At 37.7% G+C, this 25,876-nt stretch overlaps 1 protein-coding gene across 4 annotated transcripts in view; it reads left to right on the top strand.

Moving 5' to 3' along the window:
• Window positions 1-25,876, top strand: part of TRAPPC8 (trafficking protein particle complex subunit 8) — a 91,811-nt gene that overhangs the window by 30,823 nt on the left and 35,112 nt on the right. For 2 of the 4 annotated variants that reach the window (XM_063299231.1, XM_063299229.1), the window contains 14 exons: window positions 362-615; window positions 1,217-1,332; window positions 5,349-5,499; window positions 9,258-9,358; window positions 9,811-9,916; window positions 11,774-11,905; window positions 15,420-15,644; window positions 16,114-16,222; window positions 17,349-17,543; window positions 17,693-17,823; window positions 18,509-18,583; window positions 20,361-20,487; window positions 22,504-22,661; window positions 23,051-23,490. In XM_063299231.1, coding sequence (XP_063155301.1) covers window positions 362-615; window positions 1,217-1,332; window positions 5,349-5,499; window positions 9,258-9,358; window positions 9,811-9,916; window positions 11,774-11,905; window positions 15,420-15,644; window positions 16,114-16,222; window positions 17,349-17,543; window positions 17,693-17,823; window positions 18,509-18,583; window positions 20,361-20,487; window positions 22,504-22,661; window positions 23,051-23,490 — 2,320 coding nt within the window. The remainder of the gene's footprint in view (window positions 1-361; window positions 616-1,216; window positions 1,333-5,348; window positions 5,500-9,257; window positions 9,359-9,810; window positions 9,917-11,773; window positions 11,906-15,419; window positions 15,645-16,113; window positions 16,223-17,348; window positions 17,544-17,692; window positions 17,824-18,508; window positions 18,584-20,360; window positions 20,488-22,503; window positions 22,662-23,050; window positions 23,491-25,876) is intronic. The other 2 variants (XM_063299232.1, XM_063299230.1) reach the window with 2 other exon arrangements.

Here is a 25,876-nt window from a genome sequence, read left to right as displayed (position 1 = left end):
ACCCTCCCCAACCCTTGCTACGCCTCCCTTGCACCCTCCCCCACCCAGCAGCAGCCACTTACCTGCCTGCTGGCCTGCTTGCAAGTTGCCTGAGCCTTGCGACTTCCTGCCAGCTTCCCCATTGACTTGGATTGGGAAGCCAGCAGGAACTTGCCTCACCTAACAACCATGGGATTCAGTTAACAATGGCAAATGGGACTGCAGGGATTGCCATTGCCAAGTGATGCAATCACGCTTTAGGACTGCATTGCTTAGCGATGGAAATTCTGGTCCCAGTTGCTGTCATAAGTCAAGGACTACTGTAGGCATTTTTCAAATCATAATTTAATGAATAATTGTTTACATAATTTGTTTTTCTTAGATGGTTTAGCAAATAACTTTAAGACTCACCCACTTCAGTTGGATCATGCTAGTGATGGTAGTTATTTCGATGGCACAGATTACGCAAAACCAAATTCATCTATGCACGAATCAAAGAAGTCAAATATATGGACACCTCATGGCACTTGTTTGACACTCACAGATCATGATCGTATTCGGCAATTCATACAAGAATTCACTTTTAGGGGACTTTTGCCACATATAGAGAAAACTATCAGGCAACTTAATGATCAGGTAAGTAATTATCTTTTTACAATAGTATTTTTTTTTTTTGGCTTAGCTGAAATTCAAACTAGATTCACGTTCAAAATCTGTTATTTAAAATCTGGAATATATTCAGAACAGATCCTGTATATGTTTATTTCAGGGAAATTCCTGATGAATTCAGTATGGCTTATGTCAAAGTACATGTGCATAGTATGATCGATATTTAGCATGTGCATATTTAATACAGTCTAGACAACCCATGACCCGTTGGGTCATCGTTTCAGAGATATTACTAGATTCCTCAATGCCTTCAACAATGGCAGAGCTTCTAATGTACTGCCTTCACTGGAAAAGTTCTTAAAAATTCAGGGAGATATTCAGAGATATATCTGCCTTGAAAATAGCCCATGTCATTCATATTGAACTGTATAGCAGAGTCAAACATCAGGAGTTGACCATAGGAAATGTTTTATGACATTTTGTATTATGTTATAACGTGTTTTATGATAGTTTTTATGTCATAAAATGATTTATAAAGTTTGTCATCTCGTTGGACTGAGGGATCTTGTCTTCTCTGTGGCAGTCCCTGCCTATTACATTTCAGTGAGAAAATATTTTCACCTTTCAGTTAATATCCAGGAAAGGCTTGAGTCGATCTTTATTTTCTGCAACCAAAAAATGGTTTACTGGCAGCAAAGTTCCAGAGAAAAGTGTGAATGAACTGAAAAGCACATCGGGTTTGTTGTAAGTAGATCTGTTTATAGAAATGCAGAGTACTTGATTTTTATTAGGATTTGCTTTTTCTGATTTCCATGTCCTTTGGAGTTGGGTGGCTAATAAATTTAAATTTAAAATGAAATGAAATGTATTTCCTTGTTACTTTTAATAATAACACAGTTAACAACATCAACTACTTTTGGATGATCACACCTCCAGTTAGGCCTTTTGCTTACAGATGCAACCCATGATCTCCTTTATGAGCTCATCATGATCAAATTAATAAACTTTCTCTTAACCATAATTTTCTTTTATGTCCAAATTGGAAGCTATTGTTAACAAGTCTATAACAAGCCAGGATATTTATCCAAATTTTAAATTGTGGTTTAAGATCCTGACTTGTTCTATTCTAAGTAATCATTTGCATAAGGATGTTATTATATTGACAGTTTTGTTTTCAGTATTCCAAGCATGGAATTCATTTATTTTTTTATAGCAACTGCACGCTGGGTTAACATTTTCATCAAGCGGTCTGCTGTGATTCCAGGATCCTTCTTCTGGGCAGTTACTGCCAGCTTAGATTCCATTAATGTATTAGTGGTTTATACTATCTACCAGTGTACAAATCACCCATTTATTCCTATTCTCTATTTTCTGTTTTTTAACCAGTTGTCAATCCATGAGAGCATTTATCCTCTTATCCCATAGCAGCTGAGTTTGCTCAAGCTTTTGGTGAGGGACTTTGTCAAAGGCTTTTATGAAAGTCCTGATATATATGGTCTGTTATGTCACTCTTGTCTACATGCTTCTTGACACCCTCAAAATATCTAGAAGGTGACTGAAACAAGACTTAACCTTTATGGAATCCATATAGCCAAGGACAAGTGAGGCTTGATCTTATATATGTTTCTTTAAAGAAAATTCAACTATTTTTTCTGGGACAGATGTGAAGCTAACTGGCTTATAGTTTCCTTTATCACTCTTCAATTCTATTTTAAAAAATGGGTTCATATTGGCATTTTCCATTTCTTGGGAACAGATGGTAATGTTAAAGAACAATTTTTGTGAAAAGATCAGCAAATTCATATTTAAGTTCTTAAAAAATTCTTGGGTGGATACCATCTGTAACCAGGGATGGATGGATGGATGGATAGATAGATATTTTGCCCATTTGACTTACAATTTCATTTCTCATTACCTTTGTTGGGCTCAGTTTGTCTGATCTTGTTCCTGAAAAAATCAGTTTAGATCCTACATCTTCATCAGTGAAGATAACAGCAAATAATTCAGTTTCTTGCTATTTCTTTTTCCCATCTAGCATCCCTTTAATATCCCTATCATCCAGTGGTCTCCTTGGTCAGTTTCCTATTCCAAATATATGAGAAGAATTTGTTATTCTTTGTTTCAGTGCTTGCAATGTGTTCCTCAATTTTTATTTTTTATTTTTGGGTTTTGTCACTTATTGACTGCCTTTATTTCTCTTGCCAGATTTTATGTTCCATGTTGTACTCCTCAGCTGGGGAAGACTTCCATTTTTTTTTAAAGGAAGCCTTCTTGTCTTTAATAACAACTGTGATGCTGCTTATTAACTACTCTTTGTCTCTCTTTTGACTACATGGTATGTCTCCTGATTTTAGCTGATATACTATTATAGCTAAGAATAACCTTCAGGCATTACAGAGAAATTGGCTCTTACTACTGCCCTTTCACTTTTCGTTTCAGTAATGCCCTCATTCGTTTTGGAAGTCTCTTCTGAGGTCAAATATGATTGTGTTCTTGGCAAGCATCCATTCACATGATTATAGCATTATGATTTGTTGTACAAAACTTTTAGATCTTGGACAAAATTCTGAGCACAATTTAAGATTAAGTCCAGTTCTGTGTCATCTTTGTTGTGTTTTTGACTAGCTGTTCTAGACACAAGTAATTTGGTTTCTGCCATTTCCAGAATCTGCATTTTCTCAGTCTTTATGAAGGCGATTGCAGTCACTCATGACTACTTTCCATGTATAGATCAGCTTTAGATTCTTGGTCAGGGAGGTGCTAGCATTTCCATAGTACTAACATACTTTTGTGGATTGATATGGACACCCACAATGATTTAGGAGAAAACTTTATGAGAATCTATGCCCTCTTTGACATACAAGACAACTCTATTTCCATTATACCCTTTCCTATCTTTTTGAAAGCTTTTATCAAGAGATATGTCATGATAAATTTTCATTCCGCCAGGGCTGTGTAATGCTTGCAATATCTGTTTTCTTTCAATATGAAGCACTTTAATTTTCCCAGTTTGACTTGGAGGCTCCTGTCATTTGCTTATAAGCCCCTGCTGTTGGATATTCTGTGTGGCATGCCCTTTTAACTTTGTGACCTTGTGGCTTTCATGGTTGACTGTATCCATTTCTGAAATCTACATTAGCTCCCTCTGAAGAATTAGCAAAAAAAAAAAAAATCACCCTCAACCTCTGGGGATGATTTTTCCCCCCAATTTATTTTATTAGATTTAAAGGCTGCTCAACTCCAGAATGACTTTGGGTGGCTTATGTTTTAAAAGAATCATCATGAGAAGAAACCATATATATCCAATAAAGTTATGATAAAAGGAATGCTGAACTTCATGTCAGAAAAATTAAGTCATCTTTATTATTAAAATCGATTAACATGCTTCCAATTTTATCACTTTTAACAATGCAAAACAAATGTATTTTCCTCCACTTGCCTCCTATCTACTTTCCTCCATGGGATCAGTTTAACAGCTGCTCTAGCACTTTTCTAATATTGCACACCAGCATTCTAGTACCCTCCTGATTCAAGTGCAGTTTATCCTTTTTGTACAGATGTGGCTTCTCCTGAAAGGTATCACAACACCAGACAAATCTTAATCCCTCCCCTCCCTCCAGCACCATTATTTCATTCACACATTGGAACTCTCAGTTCTGCTTGTCTAATTTGCTCTGTGTAAGTATAGGTAGCATTTCTGAGAAAGGCACCTTGGTGGTTCAAATTATCCAGCTATTTTCCCTGATGTCATTAATACCAATATGTACTGCAACCATTGGCTCCTATTCAGCACCATCTACCACACTGCTTAAAAATCATGTGGTGTTCACAGGAATCTCAATTGAGTAACTGGTTGGTTGAAGGTTTTCTCATTTATTTAGAGGGCACTGAGAGAGGAGGATGGAAAGGGTTGCATGTGTGGTCAAAAGTTCTGTGCACATTAAATATATACACCACATATTCAGACAATTTTATATGCTAAAAATGAGCTTGCGAGTATAGCCAACTTGTATTAAAAGGTAGTTAAATATATGTCCTTCAGATTGTTTGCTTGTGCTTTGGATATACTCAAAATGTATATGCTGCAACTATACGTTGCATTTTAATGACTACTGTACTTGGCATTCAAATACGTGGCCTGGGATAAATAGATTTGACAAATTTTACAACTGGATAAGAAATAATATTTTAAGTTTTGTTTCCAGTGTTATTGTATCTTTGAGAGTGCATACACTGATATATGACATTAGACAAGGAAAGAAGAACTCTCTATTGTATATAGTTTTGTTGAAATTAGAATTGGTAATCAATCCTTTTTTTGTAAAATGTTTAATATGAATTAATATGAATTAATAACCCTTCTTGGTGGGTTGGGTCCAAAGATTTTGTTACACGAATGGAAGATACAATCGCAGGCATGGAATGTCATGTTCTGTGAATGTAACAGTTCTGTTGTGAATAGAAAACTTTGTACCCAGGCAAACTTGTTTTCTAACAGATTTGAAACTAAATAGAGAAGAGATCAGTTAGTGTTAGCTATGATCTATAACTTCCATGCAGTGGACTGGTATACCTCTGATTTTAAAATGTTACAGGTAAACTAGAAATGGCTGTTACCATTATGTCTTTCCTTCCAGCATCTAGATATGTTAAGCTGGTAATTTTGGCTAGCTGCACCTTGGTTTGAAGCTTGTATCTTTATGAATGTGGTATGGTTTATTTTGTATAAATTGTGTGTTTGTATTTGTTTTTATGTTCAGGTATTCTCCAGAAGCACCAGAACTTCAAATCAGGAAAATGGCAGATTTGTGTTTTTTGGTGCAGCACTATGAACTGGCATATAGTTGCTATCATACAGCAAAGAAAGACTTTTTGAATGATCAAGCAATGCTGTATGCAGCAGGAGCACTGGTTGGTGCATTAGCATATCTGAAAATACTTATATTTGCCTCTTTTTCTACGTGTTACTTTGCAAAAGAATTTCTTGACTGAATATTAGTTATGTGCCATCTTATAGTTTCAGATTGCTTCTCTTATGTAACCTACAACAATGTAATCCCATTCTCAGTTCTTAGGATTGAACTAATTAAAATCTTGAAGCATTGGAAGTTGTTGCCAATGCATATAACGTGTAACAGGGAGGAGACAGTTTTATAGAGAATACATCTGTAGCTATTAGACATGGTAAAACAGTTTGAAACATTCTGTCCACTCTCCAGAATCAACACTAGAATCATGTTAACTGCCTATTAAAACAAATAGGCTGACAAATAGAAAGGTTAATGCCCATTCAGTAGTTGCCTCCACATATGGACTCGGTTTCAGTTAGCATTTACTATTTCCTCTACCCCCCTTATTGCAAGCTCCAGGTGAACCCTAAAGACTTTGGCCATTAGTTACAGGATCATTAGGCACTGCCACATGATTTGCCAGTGGAAAATTAAATGTTGGGTTATAAAAGGAATGGGAAATATTGCTGTTACAATTTCTAGTAGCCTTAGCAAGTTGTGACAATTGTTGGGAATTTAGTTTAGCAACATCTGAAGGAACATAGAGTCTTCACACTTGGACTAGATGGACCTTTGATCTTCAGCATTAGTTTATGTTCTTATGGAATAATAAAGCCGTGTGAAGTTATAGAACGTGTAACTTTATCAGATTTCAAGTTAATAACTGAGGATTTAACCTGGTAAATGTAAAAATATTTTGAAAAGAATTAAAGATTAAACTTTTTAGCTATGTAGTAACAACCTAAAAGTGAGCCAAAATACTCTTCTTTTTAGGAAGAAGAGCAATGTTTTGCATTTGAAAATAATAAGTTCTAGGCTAATTTTAAATGAGACAAAAGGAACCTAGGACGAAACTGCTTGTATTCCAGTAATGTCAGTGAGACATTTTGTACTCTTCACTTTTTATATATTGTTCCCTCATCTTTTTTAAATGATTTACTTAATCCCTAATATACATAAATGCACTGAAATCAGGGTAGACTTAAGCAAAACCTAGAACAGAGTAATATAATTGTTTTTATTTTATTTAATATGTTCACTGCCCAGAGTCACTTGTTGAGATGGCCGGCTATACAAATTGATTAAATACATAATGCTTCTAATCATTTTTACTGTGAGATATACTTATTTAAAAGCTATGCGAATGCCTTAGAATGAAAAGTAATGTCTGTATTTAATAATAGTTGCATAAGAATATAAAATTGACCTGTTGAAGCAAGAAGAATGCCATGTGGTATGACAGTCAGTTCCTACACTGGTATTAGTGGGAAGCTAACAGGACACAAGTACAATATCTTCTACTCATGTTTTCTAGCAATATGTATTGAAAGATTTACTTCCTTTATTACTGCAAATGAAAAAAGAGTTATAATGACTGGGTAGCCATTGATAGTTTCATTCTCCATGAATTTTGTCTGCTTGCCTTTTAAAGCTGTCCAAATTTATGACCAGCGTGACACCTTGTGTAAGTAATTTGAAAAGTAAGCAATGTGCTACATGAAGAAATACTTCTATGTATTAACAAATTTATATGGCCGCCCATCTGTCAGAGGAACACTGAGCAGCGAACAAGGGTAAAAACATAATACAATTATCAAATAAATTTTAAAAGAAAAAGGACAAAATTGAGATCCCACTAAAATCTACTAACATCCATAGATCACACTGAGCCATGCCAAACTCTGTTAACATCCTGGGCCCAGTGCCTTGGGGACAAGAGAAGTCTTCACCACCCTCTTGAGGCCATATGGGTGGAGACTGCTCTGTAAGGCAGGTACCATGAGAGAGAAGGTACATTTCATAGCCCCTACCAGGCAATACTGTTTCATTCTGACAGATTGAGTTGGACAGGGAGAAACCACTGTGGATAGGCGGTCTAACAAGTAACCTGACTCCATGGCATGTAGGGTTTTAATGGTGACAACCAGTATCTTGAATTGCACCCAAAAGTCTTCTGAAAGCCAGTGCAGCTCATGTAGCTGCGTGTTATGTTGGTGTGCAGTGGTACGCCCACTGTTGCATATGCTGCTGCATTCTGGACCAGCTGAAGCTCCCAAATGTTCTTCAAGAGCAGCCCTATGTAGAGTGCATTGCTGTAGTCAGATGACTAAAGTGTAAGTGATGTGAGTAGTGCCAATCTAGGAATGAGCACAATGGCTATCCTGGCGATGCTGCAATTTGCTTCTCAAGCGGGAACCTTGAGTCCAGAAGACCCCCAGATTGTGCATTAACTCTATTTGGGGAAGTGTAGCCTCAGGCAGTGTTAAAGATGGCAAATCACTAGATATAGGAAGCTCTAAAACCAACAGCCACTCAGTCTTGTCAGGATTGAGCTGAAGCCAGTTCTTCCCCATCCAGAATCAAACAGCCTCCAGGCACTGGGAAAACACAGTGCATCATTTGGAGAGCCCAGGCCAGAGATGTATAACTTAATATCAGACAGTCTGAAAGGATAACATGAAAGATAAGTGGTGGCCAGGATGGATATACCACCCCCATCCTGAGTGTGCCAGAGGACATCCACAAGTGCAGTAAGTACTGTCTTGGTAGTACAATATATCCTGGCCTGATATTCAACTGCAGTGGTTCCAGATAACCCCCTTCCTCCAGAAGGTATTTGTCCTAAAAACTTTAACCTCTCAGCTTAATTAGACGATCCTGAATCCTTCTCTTTATGGAATTTATCTACTGATTACATGATTTAATACACCCACATCATATTTCATGCCCTCCTTATTCACCTTTTTTTCTTAAGGTAAAAAGGCCCAATTGTTTCATAGGAAAATTGCTGCTGATCATTTTGGGTGCTCTTTTGTTATCTTTTCTAGTCCTTTAAAATAAATTTTGAGATGTGATCAGAATTGTGTTCAGTATTCCATGTGTTGCTGTGTCATAATCAGAAATTTCCTGTTGAGTTGAAGCAAAAGCCCAGTGTTGTTACTAGCCTGTTTTTGGGTCTTTGGGATTTAGTTTGCTAGGTATAATTTATGTCCAAAACAGGCAGTGCTTGATCCAGTATTATTATAATCAGGAAATTACTTTACCAGTCATCCTTTTAAACTAGTGTGACCAATAATTATTACAAAGTTGGCTCTGGGGATGGGGGAAGAGAGAGAGAGAACAAATGGTTTGAAAGGAACCACTCAATTCAAGAGCAGAGAATTTTGTTTTATATACTACAGTATTTCAAACAAAAACAAATCAGTGTATCCTGTTACTGATTTGAATGACAAGGAATTAGCTCAGGTATACTTTCCTGCAGTGTCACCTATTACATATCAACTGTCAATTTTCTATACTTTGAAGCATTATGAAGTAATCTTTGGCATGAGATGAGTATTGTTTACATTTTAAGTATGAAGACTGTAACCCAGGTCTTATGCAGATACAGAAAAGAGCCAGAGTAGGACGCCTTCATTGCCTTTTCTTTTTCTTCCTTGGTTATATCTTTAACATGATTTTTGCCAACTCAGGTTAAAAGAAATGTGCCTTAACTGTTTTTTAGTCAGAGTTCTCAAAATGACTTGGAAACCCACATTTATTGTACTATAAAATATAGTTGACTAATAGTTGCATGTGTAACTACTTCTGCCCAAATAAACCTTTCTGATTACAGAATTGTAGCAAAATTATTTGATAATAACCACTTTTGCTTTATAGGAAATGGCAGCGGTATCTGCTTTTCTTCAGCCAGGAGCACCAAGACCATATCCTGCTCATTACATGGATACTGCAATTCAGACCTATAGAGATATCTGCAAGTAGGTGGTTATTTATTTTTGGTTCTTCTCAGTGGGAGATAAACTAATCTTATTAAATGTTTTTCACTGTTCAGTGCTGATGTGTGATTAATTAGTGAAGTATCAACAATATAAGTAGTTACAGTTATAGTTTAATTATAACATTATTTTCTTTAAAAATATTCGAAGTTACTATTGCCTTCCTGATTTTAAATAACTATATGCTGTTCTACAGAAGCTCGTAAGTTTTTATCATTATTTTACCAGGTTAAATCCTCAGTAAGTATTCCATATAGCAAGACTATTGTTACAGTGTTTAGAATTGTTCATGATTCCATAGTCAAATTTGGAGAAAATAAAAAAACCTTTTTATCAATTCTGTTTAATTAAAATGTACAGTGCATATTTTCTATCAGGGTGCAACAAACAAGATATTAAATTATACACAATTGAGTTTATTTTGTGTTTCATAGGAATATGATGCTGGCAGAGAGATGTGTGCTCCTTAGTGCTGAAATACTAAAAAGCCAAACCAAATACTCAGAGGCAGCTGCTCTCCTTATTCGTTTAACCAGTGAGGTAGATGAGATTTTAATTGGTTGTTCTTGTATGTTGCAAAAAAAAAAACAGTTTTAAAAACATACATTTCTTAAGTAGATGGAATAATATCTGGAAGAAAGGTTTGTAAGATGTAAAGTAATACTTTTTCTGTGTGTAATTGCATGTACTCTATGCTACATTTATTTGTTTATAGAAAAATCATTAATCTCTGCTATGGCTACAAATTAAGCCCTTATACTTACTCACTACCCATATTGGCAACAACTTAATAGATTCCACTGGAAGAGGGTTTTTTTAAAAAGAAAATACCACTTTAATAAGTTATAGTACATTTGTGCATTTTCATATTTGGGAAGGAGAATACATATTCAAGTTGAGAGAGTTGATAGATTTGCCACTTCACATTTTATACCTTTTAAAATCATGCATGTTCAGATAGTAGTAGAGTAAAAAATTTTCTATCTAGAAATCTCCCCCTTTTGCGGGAGATGGGCGGTAGCAAAATTTGAATAAATAATAATAATAATAATGTAATTAAAAGGAAAAGTAGTGAATATAAGTGTTTCAAGGCAAGGCCCTGAAATTATTTAAGCATATTTTTATTGGTAATAGAATCATAAGGAACCTTTTTCTAAAATTATTTGGAAAATATTAATATTTTGAAACTGTATAAATGATGCCTCAGTGGTATATTAATGAACATAGTTATTAATCAATGAGCATTTCAGAATTACATTCAGAGTTAGGTTTGCAATATTCAGTTCTTGTTCCCAATCTCATTTTCTTTTTGTTTAATTGAAATATCCTAAAGCTTACATTCTTGTTTTTTAATTTTTCTGTGGAAAAAAATGGCAGCAGAGCGCTTGGATGGGAACGGTGAGTGTTAGAAATGTCAGTTGGAGGAGCTGGAGGATTACATAGTGCATTGAATATGTTGTAACTCATCATTATGCTAATTTTTTTTTAATTTCTGCATAACAATAACTTAATGTAAAGTAATTCATTGATACTGATGCATGTGTGTGGCTCAGGACATGGAATATGGGCATTAAAGCATTACTGTGGTCGTTACAAAATGGACATTTGTTGAAGTAGAGATGAATAAGAATAAAACATAATCCAAATCAGGGGGAAGATCTCTCTGTGGAACTCACTTTATTATAATGTTAGCTTTGAAATAGTTTTTTTTTTCCTATAAGCATTCTTTGCCTTTGTCTCTATCCTTTCACTGATGCTTAAGAAACAATGAGGTAACATGCTTCTTTAACTGATATTTCACTGTTTTTTAAATCAATTAGAAATACAGCATCAACTGGAAATATAAGCCCTTAACATGCTCATCTTTTCACTCGAGAGCAATTAGTAATCACTGAGAAACAATACTGTATTTAAAATAGGTACATAAAATTACATTCAAAGAAATAAATTGTGAGGATAGAAAATGTATGCTCAATTAAACTTGAGTGATTAGAATATAATCTGAAAAAATATTTACTAAAATGTTTTAGAAATAATTTACAGCACTAAGAAGATTCTCTGTTTTAGGAAATTGAAATTACGTACATATTTTTTAAATTCAGTAACAGAACCCTACATTATCTAAAAAAAGAAACCCCCTGTCAGATATGTAGTTCTCCCTCTCTGTTGGATGTTTCTGTTCAAGATAGAAATGATGTTTGATTATGTAGTGGATTTAACTGTGTATGTGATACATTGTAGTTGTTTCCAGTGAAATATTATAGATAATTTGTTCAAAATAGACAAAGTTTTACTGCATTGATAATATAATGAATGTTTGCATAGTTTCGGTCTTCAGAGCTTGTTGATATTTTCAGGATAATTGCAAGCTGTTTCATTATTCACTCTTTCTAATAGGATTCAGATCTTCGGAGTGCACTGCTGCTGGAGCAAGCTGCACATTGTTTTATAAACATGAAAAATCCTATGGTTAGAAAATTTGCCTTTCATATGATACTGGCTGGACATAGGTATAGTAAAGCAGGACAGGTACGTTTGGCAGATCACAAAAGAAATTCTTACAGTTGGATTGATTTGTTTCCATTTTTTTATTATTTAATATTATACATTATACTACAGGTAGTCCTCACTTACCAACCACAATTGGGATTGGCAATTCTGTTGCTAAGTGACAGGGTCGTATAGTGAAAAATCATGTGACCATGCCCAACTAACAACGGCAGTTTGTCAGTTCCAGCTGCAGTTGTCAAGTGAATCACTGTGGGTTGTTAAGCGTGATGTTATGTGACTGTGACTTGTGATTTACTGCTGGCTTCCCCATTGACTTAGCTTGTCAGAAGCTGGCTGTGAAGGTTGCAAATGGTGATCAGGTGACCATGGGGCGCTATGACCATTGTAAATGCGTGCTGGTTGCCAAGTGACCAAATCACAATCACATGACCATGGGGACACTGTGATGGCTGCAACTTTGAGGACCGTTGTCAAGCCTCCTTATTCAGCACTGTCACACTTTCGAATGGTCACTGAACAAATGGTAAGTGAGGACTACCTGTATTCCAGTTCATTGAATGGTAGTCTTTCTGCTTGAATGAATGAATTTTTATTCGTTCAACAAATGCAATCAACAAAATACAAAATAAACCCCACAACAAAGTATCATTCTTCAAATTAGTGCAGATACATCAGCAATGACTGAGCTCTCATTTTATAACAACATAAAAATGTTGCAATTGTTCTAGTTATGTTTGGACTCACATCAGCAAGGCAGTAAGTTAAAACAAACCGTTTCTTTCTGAAAACCTCAAAAAGTATGGATCTATATATTTCTTCTTTTATACTAATAAAGAATACATCATAGGAGAATCACAGTTGTCACAGTTTCTAAGTTCCAGGATAGATGCCGCTAAAGATTGAGTGCTTTGAAAATCTCTTGCCTAGGATGGATGAAGGAAGTACATTTAGCTAGGCACTGGAAAAGGAAATTCTAAACTTGGAAAAAGGAAGGGAAGACAGGTATTTGCCCCTGTGTTATACAAAGGAAAACATGCCAAAATTGATGGGAGAGCAGATCCTCTGAGCCTAAGGTAGAAGTTTCTGGCATAGTATTTCTATATCTTGTGAGAGCATTCCCCAGAAGTGAAATGTTAACCTGCTAGAGGGGAGAATAGTTGCCTGTTCTTTTATAACTGGTCCTGATCTGAATCAGTACAGTATCTGTGTATCTTGTTACCATGAAGAGTTTTTAGATTTATTTATGTCTACAAAAATAAGGAATCTCTGCTCATTTGTATATTTGTCTGCATCTCCTAGAATCTCTCATCAGATGGCTGGAACTCTTGCAATAAAGTTCAGCAAGATTTGGAGGGCCACAGATTGCCCAGTCTTGATTTAAATATTACACTTCATATTTAAAAAATGATCCCAGTGTAGCTTACATAATTAATATCAGTCTAAAATATTAGTTTTATAAAGACAGGTATAGCAAAACCTTAGCATATCGAGTTCTAAAGTCTTTCAAAGATCTACAAGAATAGGTAGTTTTGCCAAACCTCTGAAAAAACCAAGTTGACAAATCTCTGAAGAGAGAATTATGTAAATGGCTCATCATAGCAGAGAATTCATTCTATGTACAGTAGTTGTCACATGCTTTATCTCTGATAATAGAAGGACTTAAAACATTGGCAAATTATTTTGAAATCCTATTAATACTATTCAAAATATCCTGTATCCCTTGTAGTAGCTTGGAATTTCACACTTTTAAAGTGGAGTATAATTCTTTTTGCAGGATGTTCTTTAATTTGCTATTGCTAATATGTCTGATAATTGACGCTAGAATTTTTAGAGATGAAGAAAGAGCTACAATTATAGACTGTGGCTTCATACTTGTCAAATTTAGATAATATTTTTATAAATACTTACATAAATAATCCTCAGAGTGATATTAATTAATTCCCAAAAATATTTACATAGGAAAAGAGACTAAAGAAACATTTTGTGATAATGCAGGTCAGGGCATATGTTACACAATATTTGTTTTAGTATATTTTCTATTTAAACTTAAAGATTTGCTTTCTCTTTTTTTTAATTGAAGCCTTATTAATTTTTTCAAACTTTAATTAAAATACAAAATACAGAATATGAACAGATAGAATAAAAGACTAAAAAAAACAGTGTTGCCAGTTAAATCCACAAAGAAAAAAGCCCTTTGCTTCTGAAAAGTAAATCCACAATTTGACTTTCAGTTCTTTTTGCCCAAAATGTAAAATATGCAACCAAATTCAACTATTCAACAAATTAGTTTCAAAAGTAATGTAAAAGCCACCAAGAGAAATTGCATCTCTATATTGAAAAAAGCCTCTCTTAAGCAGAAAAAACAGCAAACAAATTGATGTGTTAAGAAATGGGGTGGTCAGTTTTAGAGTCCATTTAAATGGTTGCAACGTGGCTTGGGAAGAGATGATAGCCCCACCACCCAACTGATCACTCACCACTCAATCTTTAAACTCTGTTTACGATCTTCTGGCTATGACCAGCCGTCCGGAGGACATGGGGTAATTCCTAGGGGTCTCCTTTATTTGGGGAGTAATTCTGTGCTCCAGGGAGTCCTGCCCGAGCCCTAAAAATGCTGCACTGCCAGGTCTACTCATGAAGAGAGATCACAAAGAGACACTGCTCAATCCTCCATTCCCACCGGAAGCCAAAGATTTCTTTCTCAATTGTAGTAATATATTTCTTATCTCTGTTTATTAACGTATCAGGAATGAAAAATGAATAAAATCATCTGATGACTTAGTTCAAAGTGCTTACAGTAACCTCAAATCCTTTATTTTTGGATAACCGAATTATAGAAATACATTTCTGTTAACTTGTTTTTGGAATCCTAGCAAAGGAGTCTGAAATCAGTGAAGTAGCTATTGTAAACATCATTTATAATTTTATAATGAAGCATTTCTTTTACTAAAACTATTAAGATTGTTAGCTTCTAATTGTTACTTCTACTCTCCCAATATTTAATAATTTAAGAAATATTGATGGAGATAAGGAAGATATTTTTTGTATTGCATTTTAATGTTAATATACCAATTTTATACTTTCTGAACCATATGCAAATCAAAACAAATGTATTCAGTATTTGCCTTTCCAAATGTTGTGATGCAGTTCATTAGTCCAAAAATGCATATAAACTACATATATTAGGGGATGTCCACACCAATGTCTATGCATCAGCAAAAAGAACACAAAAATGTATTACATTCATAGACATCACTCAGAAAAGCATACGTATTTGAGAAAATTGGATATACAAATACATATATTTGGAGAAATGCATAGGAAAATATGTACAGATTTCCACACAAATACTAAGGAAAGCCTGAACAGTGATCTGGAGACTAAACAAAACAAGTTTCAAATAATGAGAAATCAAGCAAAACTGAAATTTGCAGATTTGTGCATTCTTCACTGACATACTTTTTGTATTTGTTGGTAATGTGCTTTCAATATGTGGCATGTGGAACTGTACTTATATTTAAAATGTTTACAGAAGAAACATGCTCTACGATGCTACTGCCAAGCAATGCAAGTTTATAAAGGGAAAGGGTGGTCCCTTGCTGAAGACCATATCAACTTCACAATTGGCCGTCAGTCTTTTACCCTTCGGCAACTTGACAACGCTGTATCGGCTTTCAGGCATATTTTGATCAATGATAGCAAGCAAACTGCTGCCCAGCAAGGAGCCTTCCTCCGAGAGTATCTTTATATTTATAAGGTAAGTCACCAATTTTATTCTCAGTGGAGTCTTAATTTGTGAGTTAGTTATTAAAGTATTTTGCACTAAAATTTGAAGTTTTGCCTTTTTAGTTATAATGGTAAGTTTCCTTTTGAACGTATTTCTGGTGCTTTGAGGGCTTTCTGATAATACTTCATTTTGTCCTAGCTCAAGGTATTTTGGTGCCTGAGACAGAAAATCCAATTGGCAATTCCTTCTCACTAATTAAGACAGAGCACAAGCCAAGTATTCTCTCTCAGTCAAGTTTGTTTGTGTATAGTAACTAAAATGTACTACGTAAAGTAGACAAATATCCCCTTAATAGTATCCCTGATTATATTGCAATCTGGTAACTGTTCATTCAAGCAGTGGGTGAGATACCCTATTCCCAAAGTATTTTTAGGTAATTGAAAAGATACACAGTTTTTACTTGCTAAACATGGATGAAGCTCTGTTTGTTTTCTTGCAGAATGTAAGTCAGTTGTCACCTGATGGTCCTCTACCACAGCTTCCTTTACCCTATATTAATAGTTCTGAAACACGTGTATTCTTTGGACATGACAGACGACCAGCAGAAGGTGGTGGTTGTTGTTGTTGTTATTTTAATTTTATGAGCCTGTTAAGATACTATGTAAAAGACTGTAAAATTAGACTTATATTTCCAGCAGAATGAAATGGTAAAATATACTACATATGGTACAGCCTATAGTCGGGGATGATGGTTTTTGAATATCTTCCATATAAAATTCCCAGCAAATAGAAAATTAGAAAACGATGACCCTGGAAAGAAAGGCTCTTACCCAACACTTTTCCCTGCTGCATACTTTTTTTAATTTCCATTTTCTTTATTTTTTATTTATAACTTGGAGGTCATTAACATTTTATGTTCTCTCCACTGTGGGCTGAAAAGGTGCAATCCACTTTACTTTTTTAGAACTGTGGCTTCTAATTCTGCTGTACACATAGCTCAAGTTATATTTTGTATTGTAGAATATTTATGATGTATTTATTTATCTCTATGCTCCACCTAAATCAAATGAATTTAAGTTTAAGAGTAGGCAGGGAACCTTTTTTATGGCTTGAGGCTGCATCTTTTAACCAGTGTATAAATGGCAAGAGATGTGATGGTGACATATTGATGTCAAAGGAAGGAGCAGGAGCAGAATTTTTCTTCTTTTTCTCTCCCCTATTTTGAGGAAGTTGAAAGTTCTGTTTTGTTGTTGTTTTGGGGGGGTAACCAAATTTGTAAAATAAATTATCAGAGGTTTAATATACTCATTTAATTCCTTTTTTTTAATGAAAAAAGCAGAAACTAATGCTGCTGTCATTCATGAGACTTCTCCCAAATTTTAGTGCAGTCTTGGGGAGCTCCAGGGACTATTAAGAGAAAAAGAGGCTGAGGTCAGCATGCAAGCTATAGATTTCATACTTGGTTTATTCTTTAAAACTCCGGGCCCTTCCATTATCTCCTTAACTTTCCTACCAACTTAATGGTTCTGTTTCTTATCCCACAGTCAATGACTTAATTATGGATTTCTGCTTCTTTTCTGATAATAATACATAAGAATGTATAAAATAGGCATCAGAGAAATTGTATGAACTTTCATACAAAAAAACCATAATATAGTATGAAAGAAAAACAGGTGAATTACAGCATAAAAAGTAAACCTGTTATTTTATTTTTATTTTGATGTTGGCAACTAGGTGAAAAACAGGCAGCAACACATATAAGCCTTGATCAGGAATATGTATTGGAATTTTCACAACAGTGGAAGGAACTTGAAGAGCAAGTTGTGTCTACAGTTAACAGAGGCACAACACTTCCTAATTTCCAGCCAACGCAGTATTGTTTGAACAGATATTCGGATAACTCTAGGTTTCCACTTGCTGTAGTAAAAGGTAAACTTGTGTACATGTATGGAAAAGGAATATATGGCATAACATTATTTTAGCGATGGCATTTTTATTCTAAAGTTTACAAATGGCTTATTCATACATGTGGAGAAATGGCCTTTCTAAAAATATGTAATAATTTTTCTTTTTATTAGAACCAATAACAGTAGAAGTAGCTTTTAGAAATCCACTGAAAGTTCCACTTTTGTTAAGTGATCTGTCACTACTTTGGAAATTCCAACCAAAGGATTTCAATTTGAAGAATAATGGAGAAACAAAGGAATTTGTAAGTAGAAGTTATCTATAGCAAGAATTTGTAAAATACTAGTAATGTCAATTAAAACATAATAAATATAATTTTCCACATTTTATTATGTTGATTTCCTTTTTAATTTTTAGATAATGATGGCATTAAAGCATAATATTAAACCAGAGTGTAACATTTCAATCATAGTTTTGCCCAGTGCTCACACATTTCCCTTCCTTCTTAGTGCAGCAGTAAGGAGATTCAGAGCTTCCATGTAAATTAACAAAAGTCCAATATTTCATGCCTACCCTAAACCAGTGTTAAGCCATAGGCACCATGTGTAGAAGAACATCTTTACTGTTGCCTGTCGGGATCCCTGTCCCCACCTACTTTAACTTAAAACATTAATTTAAAAAATCATTGGGAACCTGGAAGGATGCAAAACAAAGCACTTTATCATAGGCATCCTTAGGAAATGAAAACAATCAAAGACTGCATCTGAGGGATTAGAATGCATGTCAGGGAGCAATTTCACCAATTTGTATTCTTGTGGTGCTAAGCTGTGGTCTCCTATTAACCTGTGAACAAGGTTGTGTATGTAGGGCATTTAGGTACACCTTTCTTTCATCAGAAAATGTCAACCATGAAAACAAATGCAGTGTTTTTCAGAAGTACTAATGGCAAAAGTTCCTTGTAAAGAAATAATTGCCTCTTCTCTTTCTAGGAAACATGTGGAAAAGATATGATTGGGGCTGAAGTGATATCAGAATTTTTGATTAACAGTGAAGAAACTAAAATGGTAGGTAGGTTGTTTCCACTTTTTAAAAAATCAGTAGTTTAGGGATGGTTGCTCACAAAAGGAGGATAACGTGTGCATTAATAACACAAAAATGTTTGTTTGTTTGTTCGTTTGCTTGTATGTATGTGTGTGTGTGTGTGTATGTATGTGTATGTATGTAGGTAAAGGTAAGGTTATATATATATAGCCACGTATCTTAAACCTATGACTGGGCAGCTAGCAGGGAATAAAAACAAGATAAAAACACCATAACAAAACAATAAATAACAAGTGTAGCATCCAAGATAAAACAAAACAGCACAATCAACATAACCACAATATGGGCTCAACCACACCCTGAGCCCCAGGCCCAATAACAGAACCAGGCCTTTAAGGCCTTATGGAAAGCCAGTAGGGCTGAGGCAGGTCTAATCTCTGGGGGAATGACATACCAGAAGGGGGTACCATGACAGAAAAGGCTTTCTTTTGGGGACCTGCCAGGTGATATTCCCTAATGGATGGGATCTGGAGCATGCCTCTCCTTCCAGATCCCACAGGGCACATAGATACAACTGGGGAGAGATGGTCCCACATGCAACGCTGCTCCATGCCATGAAGTGTCTTATAAGCCACTACCAGCACCTTGAATTGAAACCAGAAGCATATTAGCAACCAATGTAGTTTGCGGAGCAGAGGTATCACGTGCCAAACAAAAGGCATCTATTACTGCCTCTGCCACTGCATTTTGCACCAGCCGAAGCTTCCAGGTGCTCTTCAAGGACAGCCCCATGAACAGTGTGTTGCAGTAGTCCAATCAGGTAGTAACCAGGGCATGAGTGACTGGTGGTAGGGCCTCCCAGTCCAGAAATCAGCACACTTGGCACACAACTCATAGGTGTGCAAAGGCCCTCCTAGCCATGGCTGCCACCTGTCTTCAAGCAGAAACTGCTAGTCCAGGAAGGCCCCCAACTGTGCACAGGTTCTATCTGGGGTAGTGCAACCCTATTCAGAATGAGCAATGGAAAGTCCCTAGAACCCGGGGGTCCTAAACCCTAAAGCACTCAGTCTTGCTAGGGATGGGCAGAAGCCCATTGTTCCCCATCCAAACCCCCACAACCTCCAGACATAGAGACAGGACCTCCACAGCATCATTTGGGCAGCCTGGGGTAAAGATATAAAGCTGGGTCAACATACTGATGATACCTCACCCCAAAATGTTGGATGTCCTCCTTGTGCAGCTTCATATAGAACAGGAGAGGAGAGACTACTGAGCCCTGTGGCACTTCACAAAGCAGGGGCTGTGGGCTGGACCTCTCCTCCCCACAACATTGACTGGAACTGACCCTGGAGGAAGGAGGAAAGCCAACACAGTACAGTGCCACCAACCCTTGGAGCAGTTCCAGAAGGCAAAGACAGACACACGACCCCCATCCCACTCCCACCAGAGGTCATCTAGAAGTGCGATCAGTACTGTCTCTGTCCCGTACCTGGGTCTGAATCCTGAGTAAAATAACTCCAGATAATCTGCTTCTTCCAGAGTTCTCTGGAGCTACTGCACAACCATCTTCTTCACAACCTTTCTCAGAAAGATGGAAAATGATCAAAATTGTCCAGAATAGTTGGGTCCCGAGAACATACAGAAAATGTATTAAGTTTATACATAGCTTCTTATAATGAGTTATATAGATTCAGTGCCTTAAAATGTGTGGTATAGGTGGTTGCTTTTATGTAGTAAAAGTGGTCTACAAATGTAAAATAACTACAGTAGCAACAACAAAAATTTAACATATCTCCACAGGCAAGACTAAAGCTCTTTCCCCATCAAACAGGGGAGCTACACATTCTGGGAGTCGTTTACAATCTTGGCACTATGCAGGGTACTACGGTGCTAGATGGATTAGACTCTTCTGTTGGATTACTGAGAGGTAAGCCTATGTTGTATTTTCCATTACACTGAAGCATTTCATGTAGCATCCCTAGCAAATTGTTAGATTTTTATATAAATTCAAGCTGTAGTACTTGAAACAGTTGCTATCTGGAATAATAAAAAAAAAGCTCATGGCTGTCAGAAGCTAGGATTAATAATGTGTATCATTTATTACAAAGAGCTGATTTCTGCAACTCAGCATATTCTCCCAATGGTTAAATATCACCATCAATATAAGATCACCATCTTATATTGAAAAGACATGGATTTCAATGTGTCATGCACTTTTGAAATTAAACATATCCCACTCTTCACTATTACACTGTTGAACGAGGCTAATACACCCAACAAGACAACAACACACTTAAAATACTGAAAACAAAGTAATCAATATAAAAGAGCACAAATTCTATAAAACAGATCAGTTTGGTTTAATATTTCAGCAATTCCTATTTTGATTTAATGCACTGGGCTCTGATCATCCAAACATTTATCTCCATTTAAGGAGATAAAATCCTAAAAAATCTGTTTTTTCAGTTCATGCTTCAAAAATCTTATGTGATATTTCTTTTCCCCTATTTTTGATATTGCACTAGCTGGATTACCATATTGTTACTGATCTGGTCATGGAGAGGTTAAAGACATTTGTTCATTGTGCTCAAGTAAATGTAGTTTGAATCCAGACAAACAGTGGCTAGCATTATTTATAGTTTATGAGGTCAAGCAGGATCATGAATCTTGTTTTATAGCTTTTATTCCAATAAGCTACACCAAAACCGCAGTATATTGGATCTTTAGGGTAGAAGGGTGTCCATTGAATTTGTAGTCATGTATTTGATATAATTTGTGTCTTTAATTATATAATTAATGTTTTTATGTTACGGTACAATTGACACAAATTACATCAATCTTTGGAAACAACAAACTTTATCTGTTGTTTAGTGGTGAAGTCCAAAGTGAAATTTTGTCTGTTGCATCCAAAGTTTGCTGAATGGTGGTCTGGAGAATCAAGGTATACTGTATGTTAATACTAACTACTTTGTCCATGTTTTGATATTTTAAAAAATGTAAATTTGAAAATAGTAGAAATGATCTCCTTTTCATTTCTTTCTGTTTCATTTCTAGAGAGTAAAATGATAATACATGCAATGCTAAACTGGGATTTATTTTTATCATGTAGACCTACCTAGTCAACATGGTAGGATTACAGTGATTTAGAACTGTACTTCTACTAGCAGTCTTTTGATCATTTAGGGGGCTTTCCTGCTGTTTCACATGCTCCTGTATCTTTTGTAGCCTGTGTTGGTACCTGAAAAATTGCGTCTGTGTGTCTCAAAAGGCATGGACTGGGGTGGAAGGGCTGCCTTACATTTGCATAAGTTTGAATTCAACCAAATGCAGTGATAATGTTGCAAAAAGTTGACATTTTGATTAATTAGCAGTCAGATAAATGAGCAGTGGAATTCAATACTGGAAAATCTTCATTCATTTGAAATATTGGTACCCTGTTCTTCAGCCAGCAAAGCTTTCTAAATGATCCTCAGATTAATAAAGCCTCAAGTTTGCAATCTAGAATAAAGATTGGAACAGCAAAAAGAAAAACAATATCTGGGTACTACTTCTTAATATAATACAGAATCTGACCTGATCAGATACAAAACTGTAACACATCCAAACTTTTTAAAACTCTTTTTATCCATACATAGCTAGAATAGAAGAGGCAGAGCCTAAATTGCTGGTGCGTGACTCCCATTGGAGTAGATCTCCTCCTTAGCTTCTACAGCCTGATGCAAAGCTATTGGATGGCAAGTGTGGGAGAAGAAAGCCTAATGAAGCTAGCTTCTCAGCAGAGTTGGTTTTTCCTTCTGCTCCTTTGTTGCAACCTTATTTTTTTCCAGTATCTGAGATATATCTTAATAATTTTTATACTGCTTTAAATAGTATCTTAAAATTGCCATTGAAATTGTGGCTTAAACCACAACTAAACCAACTCATTTGCTGCACTTTGTTTTAGAGAAATATAATTCTAATGAAATGTCAGTGCGAGGACGGCAAGATTTGGAAATCCAGGGCCCTCGCTTAAATAACACCAAAGAAGAGAAAACATCTGTTAAATATGGACCAGATCGACGTTTAGATCCTATTATTACAGAAGAGATGCCTTTGCTTGAGGTACAGTTCAACAGTTGGCAACATTTGACATTACTAGATATTTTAACAGTTGTTTTCAAGAATATATTAATCATCTTTTCACTTTTGATTTTGATTTTTGTTTTCCACTGTACTTCAGTTTCAAATTTTTATATTATACTTAAAGCCAGTGTAGTTCTGAAACTTGTTATATAAAATAAAATGTAAGTGCAAAATAGCACTATATGAAACTTCCTCATTACGTTTTGTGGAGGTTGGAATGACAACAGACCTTTCTAAAATCAAGGGTGTATTGTGCTCTTTTTTTTTTCCTTTTTCTCATTTTAAGAACCTGTTAAAGTTGGAGCAGTCAGATAGAGCTTATTTTGGAAGATTATCAAATATATTGATGTTTCTTTTTTTAAATGCAGGTATTTTTTATAAATTTTCCGACACTGCTGCTTTGTGGAGAAATACGAAAGACATATGTGGAATTCATGAATGTAAGCAAGTGTCCCCTAACTGGAGTGAAAGTTGTCTCTAAACAGCCAGAGTTCTTTACTTTTGGTAGTAAAGATGCTGTTTTAACTCCACTAAGCCCAACAACATCTGAACATTGCAGCGCTTATAAGACTGTTGTTACACATTCTACCTCAGTATGTTCACTGATATCCTCAGCTGTTGCTTCGGACTTTGGGGTTGGAACAGGAAGTCATCCTGAAATAATAGATGTCCCACTTCCTGACTCTGTTCTCCTCCCTGGAGTATCAGTACAGCTTCCCATGTGGCTACGTGGGCCAGATGAAGAAGGAGTTCATGAAATAAATTTCTTGTTTTACTATGAAAGTATTAAAAAGCATTCAAAAATGTGGTAAGTCTTTTAAAACTATATTTTGTTTTTTTAGCTAAGGACTTGGAAGTTAGTCAAAAAGATAAATGGTGAAGAACATGGCGGCTGCAAGTGAATGCCGAGCAAGCGCTCTGGGGTGTGGGCTCTAATTTTGAATTTTTAGACTTCACCCCGGCCCGCTGGTCCGCCTGTTGAGGTTGGGGTGTTCGTAACCCCTTACCTTGTGGGCTGGTGTGGGACTGGGGGAGCCCCCTGGACGGAGCAATGGCAGAGGCTAGTGGGTCCTGGCGGAGTGTGGAGCTGGGACGACCCGGGACCGGAGTGGGAGCTGGAGTGGAGCGGAGCGGAGAGTTGTGGAGGCTGGAGTGGCTGGAGCTGTTTGTGGCCGGGGCTGCTGCTGCTGGGGCCCCCCCGAGCGAGGGGGGAGTGCCGTGCTGGGTCTCGGCGGCTCCGGGACCCAGCGGATGTGAACACCGGCAGCACGGTGGACCCGGCAGCGACTGGATCCGGGGGATATCCGCAGCGCAACATGCCTCATGTGGGCGTTGGAGGTGCAGCCAGAGCTACGGCAGGGAAGTGTGCTGAAGCCCCCCAAACAAGTTGGGGGGGGCGGCAATTGTGGAGAGCGGTGTATGCCACGAATACCAGCAGCGCTGCGGGCCTTGGGTGAGTCGCAGATAGAAGGAACCACCTGGCGGCGAAAAACTGCTCCTGGGGCCTTGGCCAGGGCTCTCCAGATAACATGGAGGGCATTGACCCAACTCGACCGGTGTGAACATCGACGGCGCAGTGGGCAGGGTGAGCAGCAACATCGGGGCAGCCCCTGGATAAATGGATTAAGTGGGGGTCCAGCGACCCATAGAAGAACTAGACTCCTCAGTAGAAGAACTGGTCTGCGGGTGTTGATTTTTGTTTTAAGAGCTGAGACCTCAGGACTTATTGTGGATCACCCACCATTCTTTTAGTTATCAACAGCCTGTCAGTTTTGTTGAGATTCCTCCAAGTTGAATGGGGTACTCCCTCCCAAGTGTGAGAGGTGGGAAAGGGAGTACAGGTTATTGATTGGGAAGGACTGCATGGGAATACTCGCCTCCTGAGTGAGAGACCGGGGGCGAGGAATAGTGGTTGTGTGCCCCCCCAACTAGTGAGAGAAGCCAAGGAGGGCACAGTGAATGAGTGGGTAGGCGATGGTGAGGCCCTGACAACGCCGAGAGCCTGGGCTGGTGTGTTTGAAGGGCCCACCATCGCCTTGTGATTGAGTGTATGAGGGGGTGAGTGATGGTATGTTTGGATGGAGGAATCTCTAGTTTTAACCAGGGGTCTTTGGAGTCCAGGATTGGGGGCGAATGGATTACAAGCCTTGGAGGATTGTAGAGCGGGACAGAGGATCAAGGTGGTGACGGGCCAGGGACGTTATGATGGGAGCCAGAGGGCGGGCCATCTGCGGGGAAGACGCCCCCGATGTTTACTACTGGTGGCATGTTCTGGCCCTCCATGCTCAAACCCCTACCCTGGTCAGCAGACCCTTGGAGGCCCTGATCTACGGCTGCTGCTTTGTAATGCCAGGTCTGTTAACAACAAGGCCCTCCTCATATGCAACTTGATTGCAGACAAGGGGGCGGATCTGGCATGCATTACTGAAACCTGGCTGGGCCCGGAGGGAGGCGTCCCTCTTTCAGAGATGTGCCCAGCCGGATTTCAAGTATGGCACCAGCCAAGATCTCGGGGCAGGGGAGGTGGGGTGGCTGTCATCATCCGGGAATCTCTTGTGGCCTTCAGGGGCCATGCTCCACAAGTGACTGGGTGTGAAACCCTGTTTTTCAAGTTGGGTTCTTGGGAACAGTTGGAGGTGTTGCTAGTGTACCAGCCTCCCTGCTGCGTAGCAACCTCCCTGCCTGAGCTGCTGGAGGCCGTCTTGGGGTTGGTGGTGGAGTTCCCCAAGCTTATGGTTCTGGGGGACTTCAACCTGCCATCCGTGGGACAGACCTCGGAGGCAGCTTGGGGGTTCATGACCACCATGGCGGCCATGGACCTGATTCAGATCATTCGAGACCCAACTCAGGACAGTGGCCTCACCCTGGATTTACACCGGCAGCGCGGTGGACCCGGCAGCGACTGGATCCGGGGGATATCCGCAGTGGCAATGTGATTTGAGGGGGAGAGTTACAGCTATCCCCACTGTCATGGTCAGATCATGCCCTGGTGAGCCTGAGATTCTCCTATGCCACCCCCCTCCACAGGGAGGAAGGACCTATTTGATTGGTCCGCCCCTGGCGACTAATGGACCCAGCAGGGTTTCAGAGGGAGCTGGGGGTTATACCCAGGGATCTGCTGCACGGTCCAGCGGAGGCCCTGGCTGCCGCCTGGAATAGGGAGGCAGCCGGGGCCTTGGACAGGATTGCGCCTG

This window comes from Candoia aspera, chromosome 3 (genome assembly GCF_035149785.1).
Source record: "Candoia aspera isolate rCanAsp1 chromosome 3, rCanAsp1.hap2, whole genome shotgun sequence".
Lineage (NCBI taxonomy): Eukaryota > Metazoa > Chordata > Lepidosauria > Squamata > Boidae > Candoia > Candoia aspera.
Note: the sequence above shows the minus strand (reverse complement) of the source record. Positions and strands in the feature narration are given on the sequence as shown.